The sequence below is a fragment of the Amblyomma maculatum genome, chromosome 1 (assembly GCF_055883805.1).
Source record: "Amblyomma maculatum isolate TAMU_Amacu chromosome 1, ASM5588380v1, whole genome shotgun sequence".
NCBI classification, from domain to species: Eukaryota; Metazoa; Arthropoda; class Arachnida; order Ixodida; family Ixodidae; genus Amblyomma; species Amblyomma maculatum.
This window is the reverse complement of record NC_139344.1, coordinates 73,846,779-73,871,884: the sequence shown is the minus strand read 5'-3', so window position 1 is coordinate 73,871,884 and position 25,106 is coordinate 73,846,779. Positions and strand designations below refer to the sequence as shown.

At 47.1% G+C, this 25,106-nt stretch overlaps 2 protein-coding genes across 2 annotated transcripts in view; one reads left to right on the top strand and one right to left on the bottom strand.

The window, feature by feature from the left end:
* Positions 1 to 447: 447 nt before the first annotated feature.
* LOC146202807 (uncharacterized) lies at positions 448 to 12,027 on the bottom strand. Its single transcript, XM_084588346.1, has 4 exons — positions 11,771 to 12,027; positions 6,288 to 6,594; positions 5,495 to 5,726; positions 448 to 3,266 (listed from the first exon to the last, which is right to left on the bottom strand). The coding sequence occupies exons 1-4, from the start codon at positions 11,837 to 11,839 to the stop codon at positions 2,093 to 2,095; spliced, it is 1,782 nt and encodes a 593-aa protein (XP_084444472.1). The 5' UTR covers positions 11,840 to 12,027; the 3' UTR covers positions 448 to 2,092.
* The window catches only part of LOC146202806 (uncharacterized), a 149,120-nt gene continuing 130,449 nt past the window's right edge, over positions 6,436 to 25,106 (top strand). The window contains exon 1 of the mRNA XM_084588349.1: positions 6,436 to 6,619. The gene's annotated coding sequence lies outside the window, so the exon portion shown is untranslated. The remainder of the gene's footprint in view (positions 6,620 to 25,106) is intronic.

The window sequence follows — 25,106 nt, the reverse complement described above, 5'->3', positions numbered from 1 at the left end:
ACCGCAAGACAAGTTTCAGGCGCAACATTTGCCATGCATCAGGCACTTAGACTATTCTCATCAGATGTGCATGAGAGTACAATAGAATATCCCACAGCATGCCTCACAATTAAAAGAGGCGACCGAAAAATCTAAACTTATAAAAAGATTGTAGTCCAACTGTGGCCTCGAAGCGAATAGATAAGTACTGGTTTCAAACATGCGGTGCGTGCTCAGTTCTCCTTTGAGGCACACAACGTGCTAATCAAGCACTACTGATGCACATGTAAATGCATTCTTTCTTACCGCCTCTTCAGTGTTACCGATGATGTCATACTTCAACCAGTGGAACCCCCCCCCCCCCCCCCTTCTTAAAGTTTGGTTTTGTTTTTGTGGGGTTTAACGTCCCAAAGCGATTCAGGCTATGAGAGACGCCCTTAATGTAGTGTGTCGAAACAATACTTCAGGTAAACTGAAGACGATTTTATTGGCAATGAATTGCTATGATACACAATGAAAGTGGTGCATATATACAAATGGTCCATATAATCATTTGCTTGCTCTCCATGTTTACAGCAGATAGAGAGTGAAATATTCAATGACATAGTTACACATTCATTCTCAATGACGTATTTGACATATACTCAATGACCATACTCAATGACCATACTCAATGACATAGAGCTTGAAAATAAGCTCTAGGATTGAGATATGGAAAAAAAGGCGACATTCGAAAGTTAAAACAAGGGATGGCGGACCTTCCTTATTTTATGTAGAATACGGTGTTATCTACAAGATTCGCAGGTGTTAAATGCACCAGCATGCTTCAGAAAACATGAAAAAATGCCTAATTAAAGAAAGCAGAAAAGAGGTATTCATATTCAGAGGTGTGGCCCAACGCCGTTTTTAGGAAGCTACCAAGCCCAGTTATTTACCGCAGGGGTGACACAGGTCAAACCAGCTGATATAGCTGATGGAGAGTGCATTTCTTGCGCCTGCTGGCACTGATCTCGGTAGGCAATTCTTGTGCGAATACCTATAAACTGGTAGCTTTCACAATGTACGTGCTTGTTCAAGGAGTCACTCCGTACAGGCACTTCCACAGGCGTCCAAGTTTTCAAGCTTCCTATGGCACAAGCTATCTTGACAGCCGCGAAACAAGTGCATCAAAAGAAGCTAAGGAGGTGCTCAGATGATCATTTCTGGCTGCATGCATGCAATACATCGCATAAACAATGCAGAACATAATATTTACGAACGTCGCTTCTTTTATTACGTAATTCCCACTAACCTCAGGATTTCAAAGTTTTAGATGAGAACACTATGTTCTGAAAATATTAAAAAAAATGTAATTCGCGCGAAATCAGAATGGATAAGTGCAGTGTGGTTGCCGTTGATACAGAATTTGCACTTCTACACATGGCCACATGCTGTTATTTTTGCACTGCTCGATGACTGCTTGGCTGTCATTTCTCAAGGTACGCTAAAAACCATTGATACCACACTTGGAATCCCTGTCAACGCACTCGCCTTTGCATGCCCACTTTTGAACTCGCTGAAACAGTTATTTCGCCATGAGTTCCGAAAACATCCGCAGTTTCAAATTTATTTACGTACGCGCCGATTGTTGTCTACCTTGTCAACTCCATCTGAATTTATGCAGAAGAGTAGCGCGTTTGTCCATTTTAGTTTTTATCTTATTTTACTGCGCATAAACGTGTCCGTCAAGAACGAGTATTTTCGTTCCCTGGCTAAAACAAGAAACGTAATACTAGGGCCAGTGTCGATAGCAGATAATGTTCTCAGTTCAGTTAGCTGCTGCTTCGGAAAAAAAAAAGAGAAAAAAGTGGTAGTGACGTTCAAGAAGAGCAACCTGAACACGGTATGTCCGGTTTATGTAATGCATATTTAGCGTGGCGTTAATGTAAACTGTTTCAATGCATGCGTTTTACCGGGTGATTATGCTCGGTTTAAAATTCACAATCCGGGCGGTGGTACCCATGTCAGCATGGGGGGCTGAAGCGACCCCGTTGGGATTGTACAGGGCACTCAGTCTCAGTAGTCGATAAATAAGCTTACGATGTAAATACACAACGACTACGCTACATGAAAATCATTGTATGGACAAGCCAGGCAAACTAAAGGTTCGTTGCCGACTAATCTGCCTCTGTATGTGATCATTACACGCGATCAAGGAGCAAGAACGCTTCTCCTTCTTTCCGCTTCCGTCTTTGAGATTCCCATCGGCTATGAGGGCTTGCAAGCTGTACTTGACACAGGCAGTCTCTTGCACGCTGCTTCTGTGCCCAGTTTCTTTCCCCTTTTCATTGGAGGCATCAAAAGTTTGACGCTCGGTGGCGCAGTCTTCTAGCGCCATCAAGGTTTCTTCGCAGGCCACGCTGACATCATCTTTCTCTGGATCATGTTCGGAAAGGCAGCCAGTGAACTTCGACGACACTGGAGACTCCACCATGACACGCTCTTCAGCGCCATGAAGAGCATCAGCGTTAGGGGCGTGTTGCTCCAGGAGGTTTTCATTGTCATGTGTGACCTGGTTGTTATCGGTTGTGGCTTTCGTGATCGTTCCGTATGGGGACACGTGAATGCCCTCTTTTTTTGGACAAGGCGTCATGTCAGCGGGCATCGAGTACGGTCTCAGAAGCCGCTCGTTGGGAGAGGACTCTACTTCGCTAGCTGCCTCTTCAACGAGCGCTGGCTTGGCCGGCTCCGACTTGCGCCGCCTGTGAGTCTTGGGAGGCAGCGGAGGCGGTACGTCGCGCTCTTTCTCGAGAGAGGCTCTCCTCAGCAACACGTCATCGAGCTTCTCGTAAATGCGCTCGTTGATGTCGCTGCTGGCGCTGAACGTCACGTCAGACATCGGTGACTCGAGTTCGCTGTCGACGTGTCCTGACGTAACCGAGATTCCAGAGTCGAAAGTGGAGATTGACAGGTGCGACTGGCGAGAGCAGGGGAAACCCTGCTGCACTTCGTCCAGTCGGGGAGGCGGCAGGGGCCCGTTGAAAGTGGGCATGTGCAGCACAGAGATCGCGTTGGACTTGGGCACGCTGTAGCCGCTGCTGTCTTCGATGGCGGCTGCGCGACGCTGCTGCGCCGAGTTCTCCCGCCGGGACGCCGGAGGGTACCGAATCTCCTGCACTTCTTTCCAACTATACTGCTCCGGTGGCATGCGTTTGATGATGCCTTGCACGACGCCGCGCAGCGTATAGACGAAGTTGAGCGCCTCGGGACAGTAGAAGTGGAGCACGCCCTTGCCCGTCGAGCTCTCACTGTGGATAGAAAGCATAAAAGCGGTGAATGTAGAAGCATTGGATTGCTGAAGGAGCATCAACATTCACTGCAGCAAACCGCTTACTCTCTTTTCAAGCTGTAGTTTGTTTTGTATCTCTTCTCTATTTTGAAGGTACACAGAGATACTTTAAAGCTTTTCAGTGCCGAGTGAAGTTGTGGAGCTTCCCGTCTGCCAGCATCTCAAAGCTTATTCATTAAAGCAACGAAATGGCTCCTCAGCTGCTACCGGAATCCGCAGTCCAGAACATAGACTGCCTAACACAACCACACTTTTGCGTTACAGTTTTTGATCACTAGATTACTTCGCTTGGTGAAGTTATGCACTCACATCATTCCTAACCATGGCAAAACACCTCTCTTGGGCGTAGGCACGTTGTCTATTTACGTCAAAAATAAAAAAATAGGATCAAACAAATAGTTGAAATCTGGCATTTCGGAATTCAACCGTGCTAATTGTCGAAAAGAATGCAGGAACACGTTCCCTAACACCCATTGGAGTTATCGACACGGTTGCCTCCATGTGTAGGGCAATGAAGAGCCGTGAATGTTTTTTTTTTTTTTTTTTTTTTTTTTTTTATGTGGCGATAAGCCCCAATTGACTGGTAGCTTTGACTACAGTGCCGAAAGCATGGTACAAACTAGGCGGAAACTGATAATGAAATGCGCATTCCGAAGCAAAGTTTTGGCGCTAGAAGCGATGCGTGCTGTTTCAGATAAAAGAATAAAGCAAAGAAGGCCGAGAAGGAAATTATTTGCTCTACGATAACCAGTGCCCTTTCTTTCTCTCCTCTATTTTGTTCAGCAGCGGTAGCCACTGTTAACAAACCTACGAGTGATACTCTTGTTTGTTGTGATTACAAAAACAGGCGCGCTTGTGCGGAACCGTAGCCGCTCGCGTGATGTTATGTGGAGCAAGGAATGTGACATTGGTCCAATCCGCCTATACGTATCTTTTCCTGCCTCTTTGGCGGATACAAATACCTACCCGCCCCTTTCACATGTGCCTTTACGGGTGACCTTGCCGATAACGGCTGTGGATGACACAGGAACGGCGCTGTACAAGCATTGATGGCCATTCGGGCACGCATTCTTTTTCAAACTTTGAATCAGTGTACAGGCGGGGACAGAACAGGAGCAAAGGGCCGCAGTCTGGTTGCATGTGCACCTGTACTAGATGGGTTTAACAGCCCTTGTGTTTAAATAGAATTAACAGCATAGCTGATCGGGTGAAACAAGCGAAAACACATGTATATTGTGTTTGTCGTCACTTGGGCATTTCCTATCTGTTGGGCGGCTGACTGCAGAGTATATCAACCAGCAGAAATACCTTCTAGACCTGTTGAGTCCAGATGCATGTCTTTATAGACTAGCAACTATTGTAGGTTAGCATATTCCTCTAACATATCAATCATTGTCCATTAGAATCAATTTGCAATGACAGCTCAATATTTTGCAGGAGCTAAACTTTGCAGAGCCTTAACTTTCTCCGGCCCCGCCAGGGTGACGCAGTGGTTACGGCGCTCGACTACTGTTCTCACGGATGCGGGATCAAATCCCGGCCTCGGCGGCAGCTTTTCTGTGGAGGCGGAAAGCAAGGCTCCCGTGTGCTGTGCGATGTCAGTGCACGTTAAAGAACCCCAGGTGGTCGAAATTTCCAGAGTCCTCTACTACGGCGTCTCTCATAGCCTGAGTCGCTTTCAAACGTTAAACCCACGAAAAAAAAAAACTTAACTTTATCTGTGTGCACCTGGCATGCCAACACAGACATTCATGAACAGCTGTCCGTCTCAGAAAATGCTGCTTTTGAAAATCCTTCTTCTAAAAGCACGCTAGCGTACGCATAGCACCGTAAGGACCGTTTCTTTCTTTTTTATTGCCTTGAAGGAAACTCTTGGAAAATTGTTTTACAAAAAAACGCTGTGTTAAATGCATTCAAGGATGAGGTCTACAAGCGCAATTGAACCGGGAGCAGGAGCATAGCGTCAAGTTAAACATAGTGCCGCCAAGAACATTTTCATTTTCGACTCATATAATGCTCAAAACAGGCTGCGAGCGTACGAACATCAATTCAGTCGAGCTGATAAATCCCATTTGCATCTACTCGATTAAGGAGATATGCAGAAGATATATATGTCGATAAGATATGCATCTTCCTTCCCGTGCCGAGTGTAAAATAACACGGCAAAACGCAGTGCTTCGAGCTCACCTTCCGCACTCGATGACCAGCAGCTTTCCGTGGTCGGCCTCGTGCTTGTTGCGGAAGACCTGGAACCGGACGAGGGTATTGAGGTACCATTCCTGTATCACGTGCTCCGTGTGTGGGTGCGTCAGGATGAGCTTGTGGCCGCTGATGGAAAGGTTTCCGTAGCTGCCCAGAAGACCCGCGCGTCCGCTCCACGCGTCGTCGATCAGAGACGCCTCAAACTTGAAGCCCAGCACTGAGAATAGAGCGCATATATGGTTCTGTCAGTCCACACGTCCATGACGAAACACTGCTGTGTCACTCGTGTCTCTATCTCGAGAGGGCATGATGCAAACAGAATCACACAATACATTTACAGGAGGGAACTTCTGCCTTTTCGGATTGTACTTGCGCAAAATATTGTGGTATGGTAAAGCGGTGGGAAACATATCATGAAGATAAACATCGGCTGCGCTCGAGAAGCGCCTAGAAATGAATGTATTTGACCCCATGTGGGTTCTCAGCCTTTAGTGACATCGCACAGCACCCCGCATTCTGATGGAATGCGGTCGCCGCGGCTGGGATTTGATCCTTCGTCCTTGAGCTCAGTTTCTGAACTCCATATCTTGTGCAAAAGGGCTGTCTCAATGCTCATATACATGAGAGTAGCCCACTTATGATCTCAGTATTAGACGCAGAGCGTCATATACGCATTTTTAACAGTAGGGAGTCTATCGTTTTATGTTTCTACTTTTTTTCCTTGTTCCGTGAGCCTACATAAGTATGCAACTACCCTTGCAGGAATGTGTACACGCACCATTCTCGAGCTCCACCATAGGCACGGGCGGCCAAAGCAGCGCCCGCAGCGCTGCCATCCACTCCTGGCTCTGCGTCTCGCTCTCCCCCGCCAGGAACAGCATGGGGGGCCGCTGACCCGACCGTATGGCCACGGCGAACTCGCGTGAGCTCGAGCTGCAGCGGAACACCTGGGCAGTCTTCGGCGAAAGCGTGCCGCGTGCCTGGACGCCCGAGTTGCGGTTGGCGCGCACCTCGAGCAGCACCTCGCACGGTTGTCCTGACGCCGAATCCAGCTGGGTCAGATCCACCCATTTCCGCTTCCAGCTCTGCGCAACAAAGAGGCGGGAGCCGGTAAGAGTCATGCCACCATCATACAGACCTACTGAATGTGTCAGTAGCGTGGTTTTTTGGGCTTCTTGGTACATGATTCCAATACACTATAGCGCAGCAAAAGACGAGGACACAAGAGACGAGAGACGATGCGCTCGTGGTGTTCGTCTCTCGTCTCTTGTGTCCTCGTCTTTTGCTGCGCTATAGTGTATTGGTATTTGAATGTGTCAGTGAGCTCAAGTGGGAGTTTTGGGTACAGGTAAGTCATTACGAGGTACATTTGTGTGCTTTTGTGTACTAGTTATTCGTATCTTGCAGGCGCCCGCGAGACTGAATTACCAATATCTGACAAGCGCAATGTACCATCATTTCGCCGTCGAAGTTTCTTACCAGTGCTTAAAAATAGCCGTGTAACCAGAGGGTGCAGCTGTACGGACATGTGTGTAAACATCCCTCACTGTCATACTAACCTGCAAAGCCAAGCTTGGTACTTTTCTCAAACGAATATTACTTTATTTGTTCACATCAAAAGCCAGATTTTCAGGGATAAATTCTTGCACAATTGTTTATTCTAAACGTGAAATATCGCAAGGGCACTTTTTTTTTTTTTTTAATGCACAATGACATGAGTCAACGCGCTGTCCGAAGTAGCTGGTCTATGTCCCCGTTTTCGGGTCAGCCGATATTTGCGTCTTTGAAAGCAATTTCTTTTTACCTTGCTCTCTGACCCCCCCCCCCCCTTTTTTTATATATTATCGGTTTCCCATCGTGTCAATTTTCTTTTCCCTTTGGTATTTCAAATAGCCAAACTTTCCAGCCATGTTTTTGACACAAGCGCTTAGTGCTCAGCTATTAATGTGCCACTATATCACCAAACTTTTCTTTTCTTCGTCGCTCCAGCATACCTTTCTCGCATTATCTCCCAACGCATTTGCAAGCGCGCACCTTAGTGATGATGAATCAAACCGCAGGGCATGATCTGGAGTAACCTCATTTAGGAATAACACCTAGCTATGTTGTACACTGCAGATTCTTTCCCAGTGTCATTGCTTTCGGATGTATTCTTTTAGCTCACCTATTGTTTCACAACTGAAGATAATGTCTATTTGACAAAGGTCTCTGTGGTTTCTACTCTTCATTGTCCATGTCTTGTCAGACACCATGAGACGGAACTATTTCAGGGTCATGGAAAATCCCTGACAAGTCGAAGCGAACGCGAGAACGGTAGAAGGGCAGGCTGGTCTTTATAGACCTCGGGTATCCTTTCCGAAATGGAGGTGAAGGAAGGGGGGGCTATATGCCTAGGATTCCGAGCAAGGTATCAGATGGAAGCGTCATGAATACTTTGTGTCACTACAGAGACGGAACTTTGTTAAGGGCTCTTTCCCGAGTCACTTTTTTCGCGCTCTCTACGAGCCGTATCTATCGCTTTCGAGGTTGGGGCGATAGTCAGAAACATGTGCGCCACCAGTTACACTTTCCACATCGCTCCCACTATTTCAGTCTCGTGGAATCTGACAAGGACAATGGAGCCCTGTGACCACAGTGTTCCTTATCTCGGATGTCGTGGCAGCATTGTCTCCACTCGTGAAACAAGTTTTGGCGGAAAGAATAAAAAGCAAAATAATGGGCGTTCACGCTAAGAGCGCCAGGAATCTTCCAGACCTCGGTGCACCTGTGTCACGTAAAACGCGTCTCACGAAGTGGTTTGGTTCTCTGTAGCCCCCGTCCACGCACAGAGAACCACATGGAGCTCTGGAACTCAACCTAAAGCGCAGCTGACCGAATTTATCCAATGTCAAACGTGCTAAACGAAGTGTTGTTGGTGATAAACAAAATTGACTTCCAAGTGTCCAGCAAGGGGCATACGAGTGAAAAGCAACATAACGTGTGGTCAAGGATGTCACTTCCTTGCACGTGATTAAAAGTCGTTCAACTGAACAAGGCAGAGCAAAATAAAATTCGTTACGTTACATATAGCTCTAAAAATATACTTTTCGAACTTTTCTTACACAAATCATTTAAATGTTTAAAATTATTATCGCTCTAACATCGGTACACATTCCAAACACATTTTATTATCATGCGTACCACAACGCGCTCACTAGAAACTCCTCTAGCACACTTGGTACCAACCACACTTTTTTGTATGCCCGCAGGCATGCTGAAGGCCTTGGTTCGAACGGCTAATTTATTTTAATGAATTACTTCTATTTTCTGAAACACTCCACTTAGAGGATCCTTCTCGCATATTATGGCTTCCATTTGGACCCTCCTCAAATTCATTACCTTTACTGAAATATTGGGTGTTTAAAATTCCCGCGTGATGTCGTTGGGGTTTGACGTCACGACCATATTGACCAATCAGGATTTTTCTCGACCGCCATTTACGGCGGTGGCGGCTTTTTTTTTTTCGGAACGAGCGTTATACACTATGACATGGTATTTTCCTAAGCTCGCTTAAAACAAAGTGTAAAAAAAAAATGTCCTTCACTGTCGAAAAATATAAGTGCAGCAAAGTTGTTCGCCGCTGTTTTCCACGAATATGTGTAAACATTTTTTTTTCGTTAACTGGCTCTTAACATATTCTATTGGGTTTTTAAGCTTTTAAGGGCTGGCCATGCATAAAAATTTCTCCGGGAAGTTTTATAGTAAATTACACAGTTGGTGAAAGTTGCCACTTACAAAGTTATTGAAACAAGTTCTCAGTCCAGTTACTTTCGTACGACATATTATTTCAAAGCCCAGTGAAATGTTCACAACCAGATACTGCAAATCACAACGTCTATGTAATTACCGCTGCTTTTCGAACCTTTACGCGAGGCGGCGCTGACATACTGTCCGCTGTCATGCAATCGCTGTTTCAGTCACGGGTGCAGTAGCACTAGCTATCAGCGCGGAAGCCGTTGCGCTGCGGTCGCTTCTGGGAAATCGCGCATGTAGGCTTAGCGACTAAAAAAAAAAGAAAAAAAGTTGCTTATAGAAAAGCCATCTCTTTTGAAAAGAACGTCGTTGAAATTTTCTTGGGATGCTCAAGAATTCCTATACTGTTACTGTTACTCCTATTACTTGTAAACCTTTACTCTTACTCGAGTGGGTCAAAAATAGGCTATTCACGTGGATGAACTAATTACGTCAGGTATAATACCCGAGAGGAATCAACGCTAAGTAATACGGCTAGTACCTCGCTAAATTACCTATCATGCACTGAAACCTCGGATTTCGCAAGGTTAGACATTCTGTATTATGCGTTAAGCGCTCACTGCAAGCATCTGAGGTCAGGTGTCGAAGAATAAACTTTACTCCACAGGGCGAAATGCTCATTGGAAGCGAACATTTCGCACCTGAAACATTTCCGAGGTGATGTAAAATCCTAACGGGTGTTAAAAAAGCCGAGTCTTTATCACATGCGCGTGTAAACAGAACTCCGACTAACATACAAAACCCTTATGACAACGAACAATTATCTGTGCATGGGAAAATGCTTCCTTTTCCTTTAAATCTTCTTTTGTGTGTGCGAGGGGGGGGGGGGGGGGGGATATGCTTAAAACTGCAAGAAACGGTGACCATCAATTCACGCCGCCTCCCAAAGAGGAGACAACACTTTTTACTGAATGCGTAAACATTTGCGCTTTTCTCGACCCAATAACAAGGTCAGCTTACAGGCCATACCTCAGGAAAGTATTAGGGGTAAAAACATTTCCACGTTTTCAGGCTATGCAACCTTGCATAAATGAATAACAATGGCGTCCTTGGTGGGATACGTACGACACACAGCACAACCTGTCTGCTGGTCTTCAAGGAGCGTTTGCCGCAAAGCGGCAGCGAGGTACACCTTGTGTGGATAATGCAGGGTCATTTCACTTCTCATTTAAACGAGCGGAGATATCAATCTCTGGCGATCGACCGACGACGCAGTTTTTTTCCAATCAAGAATTCCTCTGAAGTTCATCAGCTCGGTCGCCTTTTGAGTAAAAGATGCATCGATAGCCTAGAGTCGCCAGAAGTCACCACTGGCCGTGTCGTCTTCCCTCAGCTTCAGGTAGGACCAAAACGTGACATTAAAGCCTGCCGTTGTTGTCAAATACCAATGAAGTTCAAATAATAATAATAATAATAATGAAAAAAAAACGTTTATGGCAAGGAAGACAGCCGCAGCAAACAAAGCTGCTGCTTGTCGCGTTAGCCTATCATAGCGACAATGACTTACTTCTGCATGTCTGGCATCTCTTGTAGCAAAAATACGAAGAGCTCAATTATTGTTACAGTAGTTAGCTTCGAGAGTTTTTTGAAGGACGTAGACTTTGTGTAAGATTCTTTTATTTGCTGTTCGCCACGTAAATAGTAATTGTGCATGTACAATTATTGCACCGCTATATTAGTCGTGAATATGGCCTGTATTATTTTAGAATGCACCAGAGGTTGTTTATACTCAAGTTCTGCAATAACTGTTTGCAGTTTAGGTATTCGATTGTTGCTTCAGACTACTTTATCGTCGTGTACAGCAAAGTTTCGCTTACTTAAACCACGTCCGACCTCAGACAGCTTACTGGGCATGCCCTAAACATTATTGCGTTTCCATACTGGCATGTAATCGCTTTTTTCTCATTTATATTCGTTGAAAATAAATCACTGTGAACGTTTATATTAACGTAAGTTTGTTACGGCGCCACAGAGCGCAATATATAAAACCGACGAGAATGTGGTTAATGGATTTGCTGAAAACAGACGTATGAGTAATAATTAGCTCTGGCAGCAATGACACTTTAAAGGTGGCACAATCGATAACTTGGCACGCGCAGTTACGAATAGTGGCAGCAAACGCTAGTGATCAAGAGGTCAGCACCTGATCGCTAGCGCGACGACGCCACGTTAGCAGTCTGGGTTTTCTAGTTAACGTATGTTCTTCCCTTTACATAATAGCCTCCCCAGGAGATTTAGGCTATGGCTGTCGCAATACTTAAAAAATGTACGGCAGAAGTCACTTTTTGCATGCTGTACATCACCATTTGCACAGCAGAACAAAAATTGATGACCACTGAATTCGAGGATAGACCTGAGTGCTTTATCGCAAGTTCTAGAGCATTGCGGAAACTCTATTCCGGATGCGTTTCCGTATTGATTGAGCTGTTGCTTTCTGAGACATCGATAAAGTATAAAAGACGCACAAACCTTCCAAGTGGAGCTGTTGCGGGCGCTCGGCGGCAGTTTCACGTCCACATATCCGCTCTTGATCACCATGGGACGGCTTGGGCGATACAGTGGCGTTCGCGAGACACTTTTTCGGCTTCAAATGCTCGGCTGATACGCTGGCGCTGGCTGGTCGCAACTTCACCAGAAGTCAGAGGGTCGCCCACCTGTTGGGAAGCGTCAGCGTCGTGGACGCGAAAGGGATATTAAGACTCGAGCTCCGGACCACGTCGCACTCCGGCGGCTGAAGCGTGTCTGCTTCTGGGCGCGCTTCTCCTGCGGCCTTATGGGTTCTGAAACGCCGCCGCGCACTCTTATCGGCCATTGAGTATCTACCACGTCCGGCCGCCAATTCGTCGCTGCGTGTCCATTGTCTTTGTTTATCAGAGATGGAGTGGGCGGCGTGTACGGAGTGGCGCGCTCAGTTCCTGCGATTCTGTGCTTCCCCTGCCATGCGGAGGAACTTTTTTTTTTCCTCCTCTTGGTATCCCATACGCCACACGCGCGCCGTACGTAAAACGTCCAAACCCTCTTCGAGTGCCGTACGCGTCGCTGTTATACCATTAGCTTGCGGGGCTTGCCCCGGCCGCGATAACGGCCAAACGTTGCCACGCAATTCAGCAAGGTGAGGACACCGGTGATGAGCGGTCTCGCTCTAGCGAGCAATAAGAACGCGCTGAGATAGGCGACAGATAATAGTATCCGAACTCAGAACCGTATTAAGCTTAAGCAGGCAATCATAACAATCGAAAAGAAAATGGAAAGCGATACACTAGCACAACAACCGAGAATGAAGTAAACGAGATATTCAATAGGGTCTGTATTAGCAATGGGAATCATTAAACATGCCGTCGATTAGGCACGAGCAGATTTCTTCCTTTCGTGTAATCGAGCACTGCTAGCGCACTTTCTAGGAATGCCGTGCTAACAGGTTAACTTTTGAAACGAATGTATCGCTGGCTTCGCTCCACGCGCGACACATTACGGCGCATTACCCTGCTAACACTAAAGAGCGAAAAGTATTGAAGGTCAAACGAAGCGCGAAAACACATTACTACTTCGACGAACTTCCGGCGTTTTCATTTCGATATTCATTATTTCTGAGCCTGCGTCTTTTTCGATCCTAGCAGCGTTAAAGACTTTCTCTGCAATAAACAGTGTTACTGTCTAAGTAGTATCATGTGACCTGAAACCCTCGCGTACTCATGCCGGCCGATGAAACCGGTCCCGTTGAGGCTGCTCTGAAAGGGTCACGTGCGCAGTTAAACGCGCCATCTATTAGCGCACAATCTAGTCAAACTACGGATAGGGCACACTTACGGCAGAGGAGACGCGGAGATTGGGCACAGCTTTCACCACTTCTTCGTTTATGGGGAAGCCAAAAAAAGAAAAGACCTCAAATGTTTCGCTGGGCCTCCTGAACAACTGAATGAACCAGGAAACTATAATTTGAACGGATTCGCTAGTTTCGTAAGCTTTTCTTCGCGTCTTCAGCCGCAAGCCGAGGGGGATCGTTTACAGAGACCTGCCGATGTCATAGCTTCTGTGGCGAAGTTATAACGGCAATGTACTATATAAGGAATCCTCAGTGCTTTCCTAAGTGTCGCCGACTCCATAGGCCTACTCAAAGGTTATTTTAAACCAGCCAAAAGACGAGACACAAGAAAGAAGAGAACAAGACAAGGCTGGACTAACAACTGGATATTTATGGAAGGAAAGAAGACAACGAAGACTCGTTCTGAAATGCGCGCACACAACCCATCCGGTGAAATGGCAGGAAAAGAAGAAGAAAATTCAGAGTCATGGACTAACTATCGATTTTTCTAACAGATCGAACTCCTTACAATGAAGGCTAACCGAAGCCTTAGTCACACACTTGTCCTTAGCCTTAGCAATGTAAAACGCCTCATCCAACTCTCGACAGAATTGTTTCCCATTGCTGTAAACTACACTCATATTACTGAAATCAGGCGTGCAAAGAGACGGGTCGTTTCACGATTTACACTCCCGGGATTGCACATGTAGCACCAGATTAAAATTCGCCTTCCCTCTTAAAGAATTACAGTGCTCCGTCAGGGGCACTCTAATTCTAATGAACCGTTACCAACTCGCCCAGTCGTCAACTTTGTTTAATTTCAAAGGTCATCAGCGTGAAAACCTCAAAGCAAGCTCAGTACCAACATGCGAGTGACAATATTTCCTCTCCATCAACAAAGAAGCGCGAAACAACTCGGAAACCTCCTCGACGTACTTTATCATAGCTCAATTCCACGCCATTTTGGGACCGCATGCATACAATTCGGCCAAGTTTTTCCAGTCCCGAATGTCCTTAATACGTTTCATGGTTTCCACTCTAAGAGTCAATAGAGGCGCATACGAGTTCATCGCGAAGTGTCTTGTATGCAGCAGCGGAGCCTACTGCACCTTTCAAGTTTGACTCACACGCTGTGCGCTCGCACAGGAAAACAAAACGCACAAGGAAAAAAGCGCAAGCGCTGACATTGTAAACTGAAAAGCTATTTTAACGGCTCTGTGAGCATTCAGCATCAATGAGGACAGGTAAGGGAAGCAATTCTCCAAGCAGTTGCAGACAATGCAGGGAATGCGACCCGTTGCTGGTGTAGATGCGCGTTTTGTGAAGTTATAGAGAGAGAACGGCCAGAGTGAAGCCTGTGGCGCTTTTGTCATTCATATGAGGAGACAAAACTAAGTTAGCACGTCTACAAGTGCGCTCTTGAAGAAGGAATTGATTTACTTTAATCCCGATAGTTCTTAATCTTCGCATTTTTACTGGTATTTAGGCTTTAGAAGAAAAAAAAACAAAAACAAAAATATGTTTTTGATGGCTAAAAAACGAGAGAGAAATAAAAAGAAGCAGTGTTTTTAATTTCAAGCAATGTATCTAAGAACGTTGCATGGTTTCAAGCGGTAAACAACGACAACAGTTGGCAGCGTCAGCGTTTATCTGTATTCGTCCTCTGTTTTATGTTTTGCGCGCGCTGCACACAGTATAGCAATGGACTATCTATACCAACTAGCGCGAATCACTACCCTACATAAGTAGTTTCTTTTCTTTTTTTATTAAATGTTTTAGATGTCCTTAGCCTGTTGTCACCCATAAATTACTAGCTGCACTCGGAAACGAATCCTTGGGAGTTATTAAAGGTCGGAAATGAAGTTAATATACTGCGGAATTACAGGGTTTCCCAGTCAAGATGAACCAAGATGTTTTTTTTTTTTTTTTTTTCACTGTCGTGTGTTTTTCTCAATTAAAATCAAGATAATATTGTCAGGAGTTATCAAAAGTGCAGGGTAGCTTTGTTTTTTTGCTTTACTTTTTTTACATTACGAATTTAAATTAATGAAATTTTAAAGAATTTGGAAAATTGTTTTGAATGCTCAGGTGTGAATAGGAAAGTAAGTTGTCGAGCGCCAAGCCAATGGTCCGACCCACGAGCTTTCAACGATGTAGAGTTAGCGATAGCAGTTTTTTGTTCGACTAAAATAAACCCACAAAGATAAAATAGACCACGTGAGAGCGAGCTCCGTGCTGTTGAATGCGCCGCGACTACAGCGCTCTCATCCTCGACTTCGTAATCCATGGCCGTATTCTGTACATATATATAGGTATATATATGAAGGAAAGAAGCCAACAGTCGGCGAGGCCAAGGAAAGCATTCGAGATTGTACTTTGTCTTCTTTTTTATTTTTACTTCAATAATAACATAAATTAGTAATGTAATCTGTTCAGGGGAAAGATAATCAAACGCAAAGTAGAAGAAAAAACAACGTGCCGATGGTGGGAACCGAACCCACGACCTCCGAATATCGCGTCCGGTGCTCTTCCAACTGAGCTACATCGGCCACTGTCCCCGCTGCTATATATATATATATATATATATATATATATATATATATATATATATATATATATATATATATATATATATATATATATATATATATATATATATAGAGAGAGAGAGAGAGAGAGAGAGAGAGAGAAAGAGAGAGAGAGAGTCACGTAGTGGTGACAAGCGCGGTAGCCACAAATGCAGACACTGGCGTTGCACTTGAATGGAACACTTTATTGGGCTGACTTGCACCCGCAATAGAGCCAAGCGACCCGGCTGCAGCGATAACAGCAAACGCGTTCGTTGGTCGTTCAACTAAGTATGCCGGTTTCACGCGTCAGCGCTCAATTTAAAGGCGATCGAGATAAAACCGCAAACGGGGACTAGCACAATCTAGAAAATTGCAGAAATATAAGCGAGTGGCCGGAATCTTCGAGAAACATCTCGGAGCATCTTGAGCGACAATGAAACTGATAAAGCTGCGTCTCGCGACAATGAGCAAGATCAAACAAAGAACACAGAATTAATACGCAAAAAAAGAACAAATACAGATTTGATTAGTTTGCGACATTACGTCCCCCTTAAAAAGGCATCGACCCGATGCTTACAAAATAAATACAGAAAGGTAAACAAGACACTAAATATTAAAAGAACATTAGTGCGCGTAATAAGGTTTGAGGCACACACCATGGACGACTCCTGGGCGCGCCCTGCGCCTTTGGGATGGGGTCGGACCATCAGGGATGACCTCGTAGTCGAGTTGTCCGATGCGTCGAAGGATTCTGTATGGTCCGAGGTACCGCTGTAAGAGCTTTTCACTCAGTCTGCGGCGGCGTATCGGCGTCCAAACACACACTTGGTCTCCCGGTCTGTACTCTGCGTTGCGTCGACGCGAGTTGTATCGTCGGGCGTCAGTGTGTTTGTGGTCTTTTATGCGCCACCGGGCAAGCCGCCACGCTTCCTCTGCACGGTGAAGGTAGGCGGCGAGGTCCAGGTTTTCCTCGTCGGTTACGTGCGGCAGCATTGAGTCGAGTGTCGTCGTAGGCTCACTAGCTTGAACAGGCTCGCTTTGGTTGTCTCCTGGAAGGTCGCGTTATACGTGAACGTCACATACGTCAGGATGGCGTCCCAGGACTTTTGTTCGTCGTCGACGTACGTTGCGATCATGCCTGCGATCGTTTTGTTGAGGTGCTCCGTAAGTCCGTTGGTCTGGGGTGTAGTAAGCAGTTGTCGTCCGATGGCTGTTTTGACTGTAGTGCAAGATGGCCTGCGTGAGCTCCGCCGCAAATGCAGTTCCTCTGTCCGTAATAAGCACTTCAGGAGCGCCATGTCACAGGAGAATTCGCTCGACGAGAAACTTAGCAACTTCTGCTGCGGTTCCGTTGGGCAGGGCTTTCGCTTCGGCATAACTGGTCATGTAACGGGTTCGGTTGCCACGATGTTCCATTTGTTCCCCGATGATGAAGTTGGGAAGGCGACGAGGATTTCCATCCCAGTTTGTTGAAGGGGCTTATTCGGGAGCGGGGGCCGGCCATCTTGCGCAGCTGACGCTCGTGGCACGTTTTCACATAATGAGCAACGTCGGCAGATAACCGTGGCCAGTAATATTTCCCTTATATCCTGTGCAACGTGCATGCAAAGCCTCGCTGTCGGCTCATCGTGCAACACCTTCAGGATCTCCTGTCTGAGGCTTTTGGGCCCAACAAGGAGCTGCGCGGTTCTGTTGGCTGCGAAGTTCTTCTTCACGACGAGGTCATTGCTTAGAACGAATGACAATAACTGACGCCTGAGCACAGCAGGAACAGAAGCGATCTTTCCTTTGAGGTAATCAGCCAGGGCTATCAACTCAGGGTCCGAGCGCTGCTGCTGTGAAAAACTGCTGGCGCTTACCGGTCCCAATAAGGCGTCTTCGTCATTGTCTTTCGGAGGCGCGTCAACGGGGGCTCGTGACAAGCAGTCTGCATCGGAATTCTTGGTGGACAGACTTGTAAACGACTGTGATGTCGAATCCTTGAAGACGCAGGCTCCTTTGTGCGAAACGGCCGGAGATCTTTTAAGTGTGCGAGCCACCACACAGCATGGTGGTCGCTCACAACCCTAAATGGTCGCCCGTACAAATAGGGGCGAAATTTTGATGTGCCCCAAATGATGGCAAGGCATTCTTTCTCGGTCGTCGAATAGTTGGCTTCAGCTTTCGACAGGGAACGGCTAGCGTAGGCGATAACTTTCTCCTCTCCGGCACTATTCTGGAAGAGAACAGCGCCTATGCCCAAACTGCTTGCGTAGGTGTGAATTTCGGTCTCGGTGTTTTCAGCAAAGTGGCCTAAAACAGGAGGGGACTGTACACGCTGCGCTTGAGTTCGACGATGGCTTCTTGCTGCGCTTCCCATTGAAAAGCTACATCTGTCTTTGTAAGCTGCGTCAACGGTCAGGCGATGTGCGGAAAGTCCTTAACAAATCTTCGATAGTAAGCGCACATCCCAAGGAACCTGCGCATGGTATTCTTCAGTAGTACTTGCGAGCGGGCTAGTTGGCTATACGACTCCGACGACCTCCGGCGCTGCATGGTTATACACAAAAGCAATACAAAGCACATTGCAACCCCATGTTTTTTTGTGAAGCTTTCTTCTTCGTACCACAAAAACAGGCAGTTGGTAGCGAGCGCATCATCTGTGTTAACGTCTTGGTTTAATTCTCTTGTGTGTGTATAACCATGCAGCGCCAGAGGTCGTCGGAATGGTATTCTTGTCTGCAGGCGGTGGAAACTGCGATTGCAGCGGTTTTCTCTGGGTCAGGATGAACACCACCCTTGTTAACGATGTGTCCTAGGAACCGCAGTTCCTCGTAGGCGAAGTGGCATTTCTCTGCTTTCAAAGTTAGTCCTGATGAATTGAAAGCTTCTAACACTATCCGAAGCCTTTTCAGGTGGTCTTAAAAGCTCGAGGATAAGATAACGACATCATCAAAGTATACCAGGTAAATCTGCCACTTCAAGCCAGCCAGTACGGTATCCATTACTCGCTGGAGCATCGCGGGTGCGGAGCAGAGGCCGAATGGCATTACCTTGAATTCGAAGAGGCCGTCTGATGTAATGAACGCGGTCTTCACGTGGTCTCTTTCGTCAACCTCAATTTGCCAGGAGCCACCCTTTAAGTCCATCGATGAGAAGTACCTTGCGTTGCAGAGAGTGTGTCCTCGATATGAGGGAGAAGGTAAACCTTCTTTGTTATGCTATTCAAGCGGCGATAATCGACGCAGAAACGCAATGTCCCGTCTTTCTTCTTCGCCAGACCGACTGGTGCTGTTCAGGGGCTTTTTGCCGGCTGAACGACATCGTCACGAAGCATTTCATCGACTTGCTCGCGGATGGCTTGGCGTTCTCGCGGCGATACGCGGTAGGGGCTTTTGGTGTAGAGGTCGGGCGTGTTCGTCCGTGACAATGCGATGCTTTGCCAGTGAAGTCTGTCGCACCTTCGACGCGGACGAAAAGCACTCGCTGCGCTGCACTCGCTGCGAGAGTGCGAATCTGGTCGTTCCTGCACCGAGGTAGTGCTGGGTTGACGTCGAAAGTGGGAAGATTTTCGCGGTAGGTTGCATCGTTTGCGGGCTTGTCGGCTAGCGTGTCGAGGAAAGCGATCGTCGTGCGTTTGTTCAGGTGCCGGTATTATTCGGTAAAGTTCGTCACCAGCACCTGAGCTTGTCCTCTCTGCAAATTTGCGATGCCTCTTCCGAGACCTTGTTGCAATAGCAGCTATGTATTTTCTTTAACGATGCCTTCGGCGGATTCGATGTCTGCGATACCCACGCAGACTACCACGCTTTATTGGGGCGGCACGGTCAATTCTTCGTCGAGGACGTTTAGAGCAACAGGTTGCGTCGAAGTCATCGTAATAGGTATGGCGTTGTCTGTCGAAAGCTTGATGAGCTTTGATCGAAGGTGGATGATCGCCCGATGTTCAGTGAGAAAATTTATACCGAGGATAACGTCTCGCGAGCAGTTCTGTAGGACCACGAAGCTCGTAGAATAAGTGCGCCTATTCACTGTCACTCTTGCGGTACATCGCCCGGACGGCGTAATAAGGGTACCACCAGCGGTGCGGATTAGAGGGCCATTCCTATTCACTGTCTTGAGCTGGGCGGTGAACGCTCCACTGACGACAAAATAGTCGGCTCCGGTGTCCACTAAACCGGTAACCGTGAGATCATCGACAGCAACTTCTAGGTCACTTGTTCGTGTCCTCGTATTGCATGGTGGCTTCGGTGTTCGATCGTGTGCTGAGGTCGCGTGCGGGGCACACCGCTGTCACTTCACTGGGTGGCGGCATCAACTTGGAGTCGGGCTGTTTTGTCGTCGATGTTGCCGTCCTGGGTAGCGGCGTTGGTACTTTGAAGTCTGGGCGCTGGATCGTCAAGGGTGTCTTCATAAGGAGCGTTAGCGTAATAGCTGTGGCTTCGTTACCCGTCGCCGGCGGCGGAGAATCTTCGTCTTTTCGCCGTTGAGAAACCTCACCTCTAAAGGTTTGCTGCCTTTAGTTTCCCCTACGGGAGCTAAGGGACCCTCCTCGCACGTAACCGCAGTCCGGCGACGCAAATTTGGCATTTTACGGAGATTGAGAGCGTGACAGACGTCTTGGCGATACGTTCTCTCCCCTCCGGAGGAAGTCGTCGAGTTCTTCTGGTCGCTCGCCAGGACGGGGTCGGGGGTCAGTTAAACTTTTCGGGCGAAGGCGTGGGAAATCGATGGGCTTCCCTGTACAGCAGGTGTTTCTTGCTGTTTTTTCTACTGCCTTCGTTCGTGCCAAGTGGTGTTGGTGACCACCGCTGCGTCCGTGGCTCAGTGACACATTGCGGTGCGGAGATGACGACTTCCCTTTCGGACTGTACACGTTTATTTACACTTTTTACATCGACGTATTTACAATAATGTCGTGGGATGCGACATCAAACATAGAGGGTTAACTGCAGCTGGGTGCACGATCGGAGGTCAGAGGCTAGCAGAATCAGGCCTTGGCCTTCTGCTACACTTTAGGCTGGAGTCCCTTGAGCCCTCCGTCAGCCTAGCCTCTTTCCTCGAACAACCCGTCTGCTCTCGACTCTCGTCCGAGCCCAACTCTCTCAACGCTCCTTCCTTAGCGCTCAAAATTCCAGTCTCGTCCGTTGACCAATCAACGACTAGTCACTCTGCGGTCAATAACATGGAGACTTTTGAAATGGGCTGGCCAATCACTGTGCCACATATACCCCTCTCCTACGCATGTCAAATAAAACACACAAAGCACGCACTAGGCAGCGAGTGGTTGCGCACACAAACACATACATCTGCGATTTCTCCCTCTCCAAAATCCTCCCGCGCAAGCAGCGCCAAGCAGTCGCAAAGACGAACGGCGTCCGAAAACACTTCTGAAAACACACACATATACACACACACGCAAACCTCAGCCCCAAACATTCCGATCCCTGCGCTTGGTCGGTTGCGCGCGGGCGGCGGATTCAAAGGGACGTACAGGCGTCTTCCCGTGAAGACATGTCAACAGCGCGTTCTCCCCAGGCCAGCGTTACGCCGCGTTTCGGGATTTATGGCCTCCGCGCCCTCTCCACTCAGACCGGTAGACACAGCAGTTAGCGCTGAACCCACAACCACTGCGCTTACGCTGCGCCTTCTACTTGCACTGCTCTGCCTCCCTCGCGGCACGGGACGGACAGGGCCGGCAGCGTCGCCCGCTGCCATGTGTTCTGGGCTCACTTCCGAGAAGCGGTCGCATGCGCGACCGTCATAAATCAACCCGCGTCAAGCTGCCCCTTGACCTTGGTCGCCCCTTAGGAATCTCACGTTTGGGCGAAGCCCGCAAACTTAACTGGGCACCGATGGCGAAACCACGCAAGCCGATACACCTGTAGGGATTGTGATGGAAGATGTGCCCAGACTCACTACAATAGAAGCATAGTGGTCGGTTGTTAGATGTCCTCCAGGCGTCGCATTTCCGCTTGAGGGTCGTTGGTAGACTTGGTGGGTGGGGGCCAAACGGCGGCGTTTGGTCAAAGGGGGTTTGGTGGGTCGTGTCGGAACGCAGGACGGCGTAGAGCACCAGCATATTACATCGCCGTGGGTTCTTGCGTTGCAGCCGCCAGAGATGTTGCTTGAGGAACACCCAATGTTTGTTGATCTTCACGGACGCCTTCCCGAGGCGACGATAACTGAAGTTGCATAGGCAGTGGCAAGAGTAGGCGCAGCCCTTCGCGGAGTACTTCACTGATAAGTTCCTTCCAGTGGTTGTTAGCAGTGGACACAGTGTGCGGGCAAATAGCGCAGGCTTCCACTGGACGGTTGTATTGTCGAGTGCGGGCGTCGAGAGTCCCTTCGATGTCGGTGGCCTCCGTGACGAATTCTTCAACGGTTTACGGCGGGTTCCTGACGAGGCAGGCAAAGAGCGACTCCTTTACACCTCGCATCAGAAATTTCACCCTTTTCTCCTCGCTCATCTCACGGTCGGCCTGACGAAAAATGCGTTTCATTTCTGAAACTTAAGACAGGACCGATTCAATCGGGTGTTGAATTCAGGATTGAAGGTGAGCCTGGGCTCTCTCTTTTCGGACGACATTTGCAAAAGCCGTCAAAACTCGCTCTTTAATGTCTCCCAATCCTTCAACAAAGTCTCAGGATTTTCGAACTAAATTCGGGCAGAATCTTGAAAAGCAAAGTATATTTGCCTTAGCCTCGTTTCCTCATTCCAGGCATTGTACGTTCACACGCGTTCAAGCATGTCGAGCCAGTCTTCCGCATCTTCATCCGGTCGTCCTTGGAAGCAGGGGAGCTCACGGGGCTGGACGAAAATCACTGGTGCTGTAGCCTGGGCCATTGTAAATGTTAGAGCCTTCTTCCGGGGTCGAACGGGGTCCGGCAGCAGACCGTGGTCGGGTTGGAGCCCTTGAAGTCGGCCGCTGGCTCGATCACCTGCAGGCTGATCACCCAGGGCGATGCTGAGGTCTTCGCTCGAAGAGGTAGGCCGGATCTCAAATCAGCGCTTCCACCAGATGTAACGTAGTGGTGACAAGCCCGGTAGCCACAAATGAAGACACGGCCGTTGCACTTGAATTAGACTCTTTATTGGGCTGACTTGCGCCCGCAAAAAAATATAAGCGAATCGGCGGCGGCGATAACAACAACCGTGCTCGTCGGTCGTCGAACAAAGTATACCGGTTTCACGTCTCAGCGCTCGATTCAAAATCTGCAAAGAAAGATCGAGATAAAACCACAAATGGTGACTAGCACAACCGAGAACATTTCAGAAATATAAGCGAGTGGCCAGAATGTTCGAGAAGCATCTCGGAGCACCTTACAGGACAACGAAACTGATAAACCTGCGTCTCGCGACAACGAGCAAGGTCAAAGAACACGGAATTGATACGTGTGCCAAAATCAGAGTGATAAAGCCGCACGCCTGCGGCTGTCGAAAAAAGAACACATACAGATTTTAATGGTTTGCGTCAACATATATATATATATATATATATATATATATATATATATATATATATATATATATATATATATATATATATATATATATATATATATATATATACATACATATAGACATGGTTTGCTTGTTACAAACGGGCCAGAGTTAAATTCCAAATACAAATCCACTTTATTTCCAACCTACAAGTTGGAAATTCAAACAGGATGTCACACAACTTTCCCGATTATCTATTTTATCCCAACAGTTTCGAATGGTAAACCGTCCTTCTTCAAGGTAGAATATATATATATATATATATATATATATATATATATATATATATATATATATATATATATATATATATATATATATATATATATATATATATATATATATATATATACCCCCGTCAAAACTACAAACAGGCCATTCGTTCCTATCGCCGCGCCTTCCGCGTCCTTAGTTTAAGAAAAGACAAAGGACAAAAGAGAGGAAAGATAAGAAACAGCAGGAGCAGTTCCTCATTCTGGCGATAGTTCCTCTCAGGAACGGAGCGATTTGCTCAGCAAGGTGTCTTAAGTAAACACTAAGTACAGCGTATTTTCGCCTCCACTTTAACGCTGTTTATCCACTGTTTTAAGCACAAAGCGTCCCCGCCCCCCCCCCTTTTTTTTTTAGCGCATCATTGAGCTCATTCTCGTTTTCAAAGCGGAAGGACACTTCAAAATGACACCGCCCAGTTTCTCAGACCAAACCGCAACGTCGAGAGGTGAGGCATACAGTTCATCATTACAGGCAGCTATAGTATCAGTGCAGAAGGACCGTTTTCACAAATACTACATTTTCGCTATAACCCAGAGTTCCAAATGTGGTGTAATTAACAACCAGAAGAGTTAATAAGAGTCAATAATCGACGTGAGCTAATTTAATGATAAGGTTAGGGATAAAAAAGTTGTTTGGAGGTTAAGCAATTTTCTGATGACGACAGCTAGCATCAGCTGTAGAAAGAAAGCTGTGCAGCAAACGGGGGACGGGGAGGCCTAATGGTGTTGCTTAGGATGAAAACTAGGCACTCCTTTAATGATCGGTGGAGAAGTTCTCTTGACAGTCTACTTGGCAGGCGACTCCAGATGCAGGCGATAAGGATTAACTCACACGTACTCATACACGTACTCATACATGTAGTACGAAGAGAGTATAACCGATGGTCGCTTAGGGTAACAAACTGGATTCCAGAAGAAGGAAAGCGTAGCAGAGGGCGGCAGAAAGTTAGGTGGGCGGATGAGGTTAAGAAGTTCGCAGGGGTCTAGTGGATGCAGCTAGCACAGAACCGGATTAAGTGGAGAAATATGGGAGAGGCCTTCGCCCTGCAGTGGGTATAGTCAGGCTGATGATGATGATGATGATGACCCATACAGAACTGGTAACATAAACGCTTATCCACTGCCATACGGGAAAGCCATTTAGTCAGTCGCGCGTCTATCGAGTGTTTCATTGAATCCTTCCTCCACTTCTTTAAAGAAGACATTTTGAGTTGAAAATATTCCCAGCATGGTATAGCAAAGAAGTGTTGGTGGGCATCGGAAAACGGGTGAATCATCGTAACCTGTAACTTGTTTATTGAATATTTGTTTAAACCTGTTCACTTCTACAGCTAGAGGACGCCTGGTTGTAACAAGAAATTTGTAGGCGCCGTTAATTACACCTATGTCAGTTTTACGCGATTAACCCTATGTGCTCTGGACCAACAAATTTTCACCATATCGCGCGCACGCTTAGAGCAACGCCAACACGTAAGCGTCACTCAGAAGCCCGAGTACCACGTGACCTTCCCGCTCCGATGTGGGCGGGAGCAGCATGTAACACTGGTGGGGAAGAGATCGCTTGGCACCTCCACCAAGAAGTGATGTTTGTTGGTAAACATTGCTTCCTTCATCATCCTAAACATCACTACATCTACTGCAGGGCAAAGGCCCCTCCCATACACCTCTATTACACCAG

Coding starts and splice junctions, on each gene's coding strand:
- LOC146202807 (XM_084588346.1), bottom strand. CDS start 11,839: ATGGTGATCAAGAGCGGATATGTGGACGTGAAACTGCCGCCGAGCGCC. Junction 6,595..11,770: donor GCAACAGCTCCACTTGGAAG/GTTTGTGCGTCT, acceptor TTTGTTGCGCAG/AGCTGGAAGCGGAAATGGGT. Junction 3,267..5,494: donor CTGGTCATCGAGTGCGGAAG/GTGAGCTCGAAG, acceptor TTCTATCCACAG/TGAGAGCTCGACGGGCAAGG.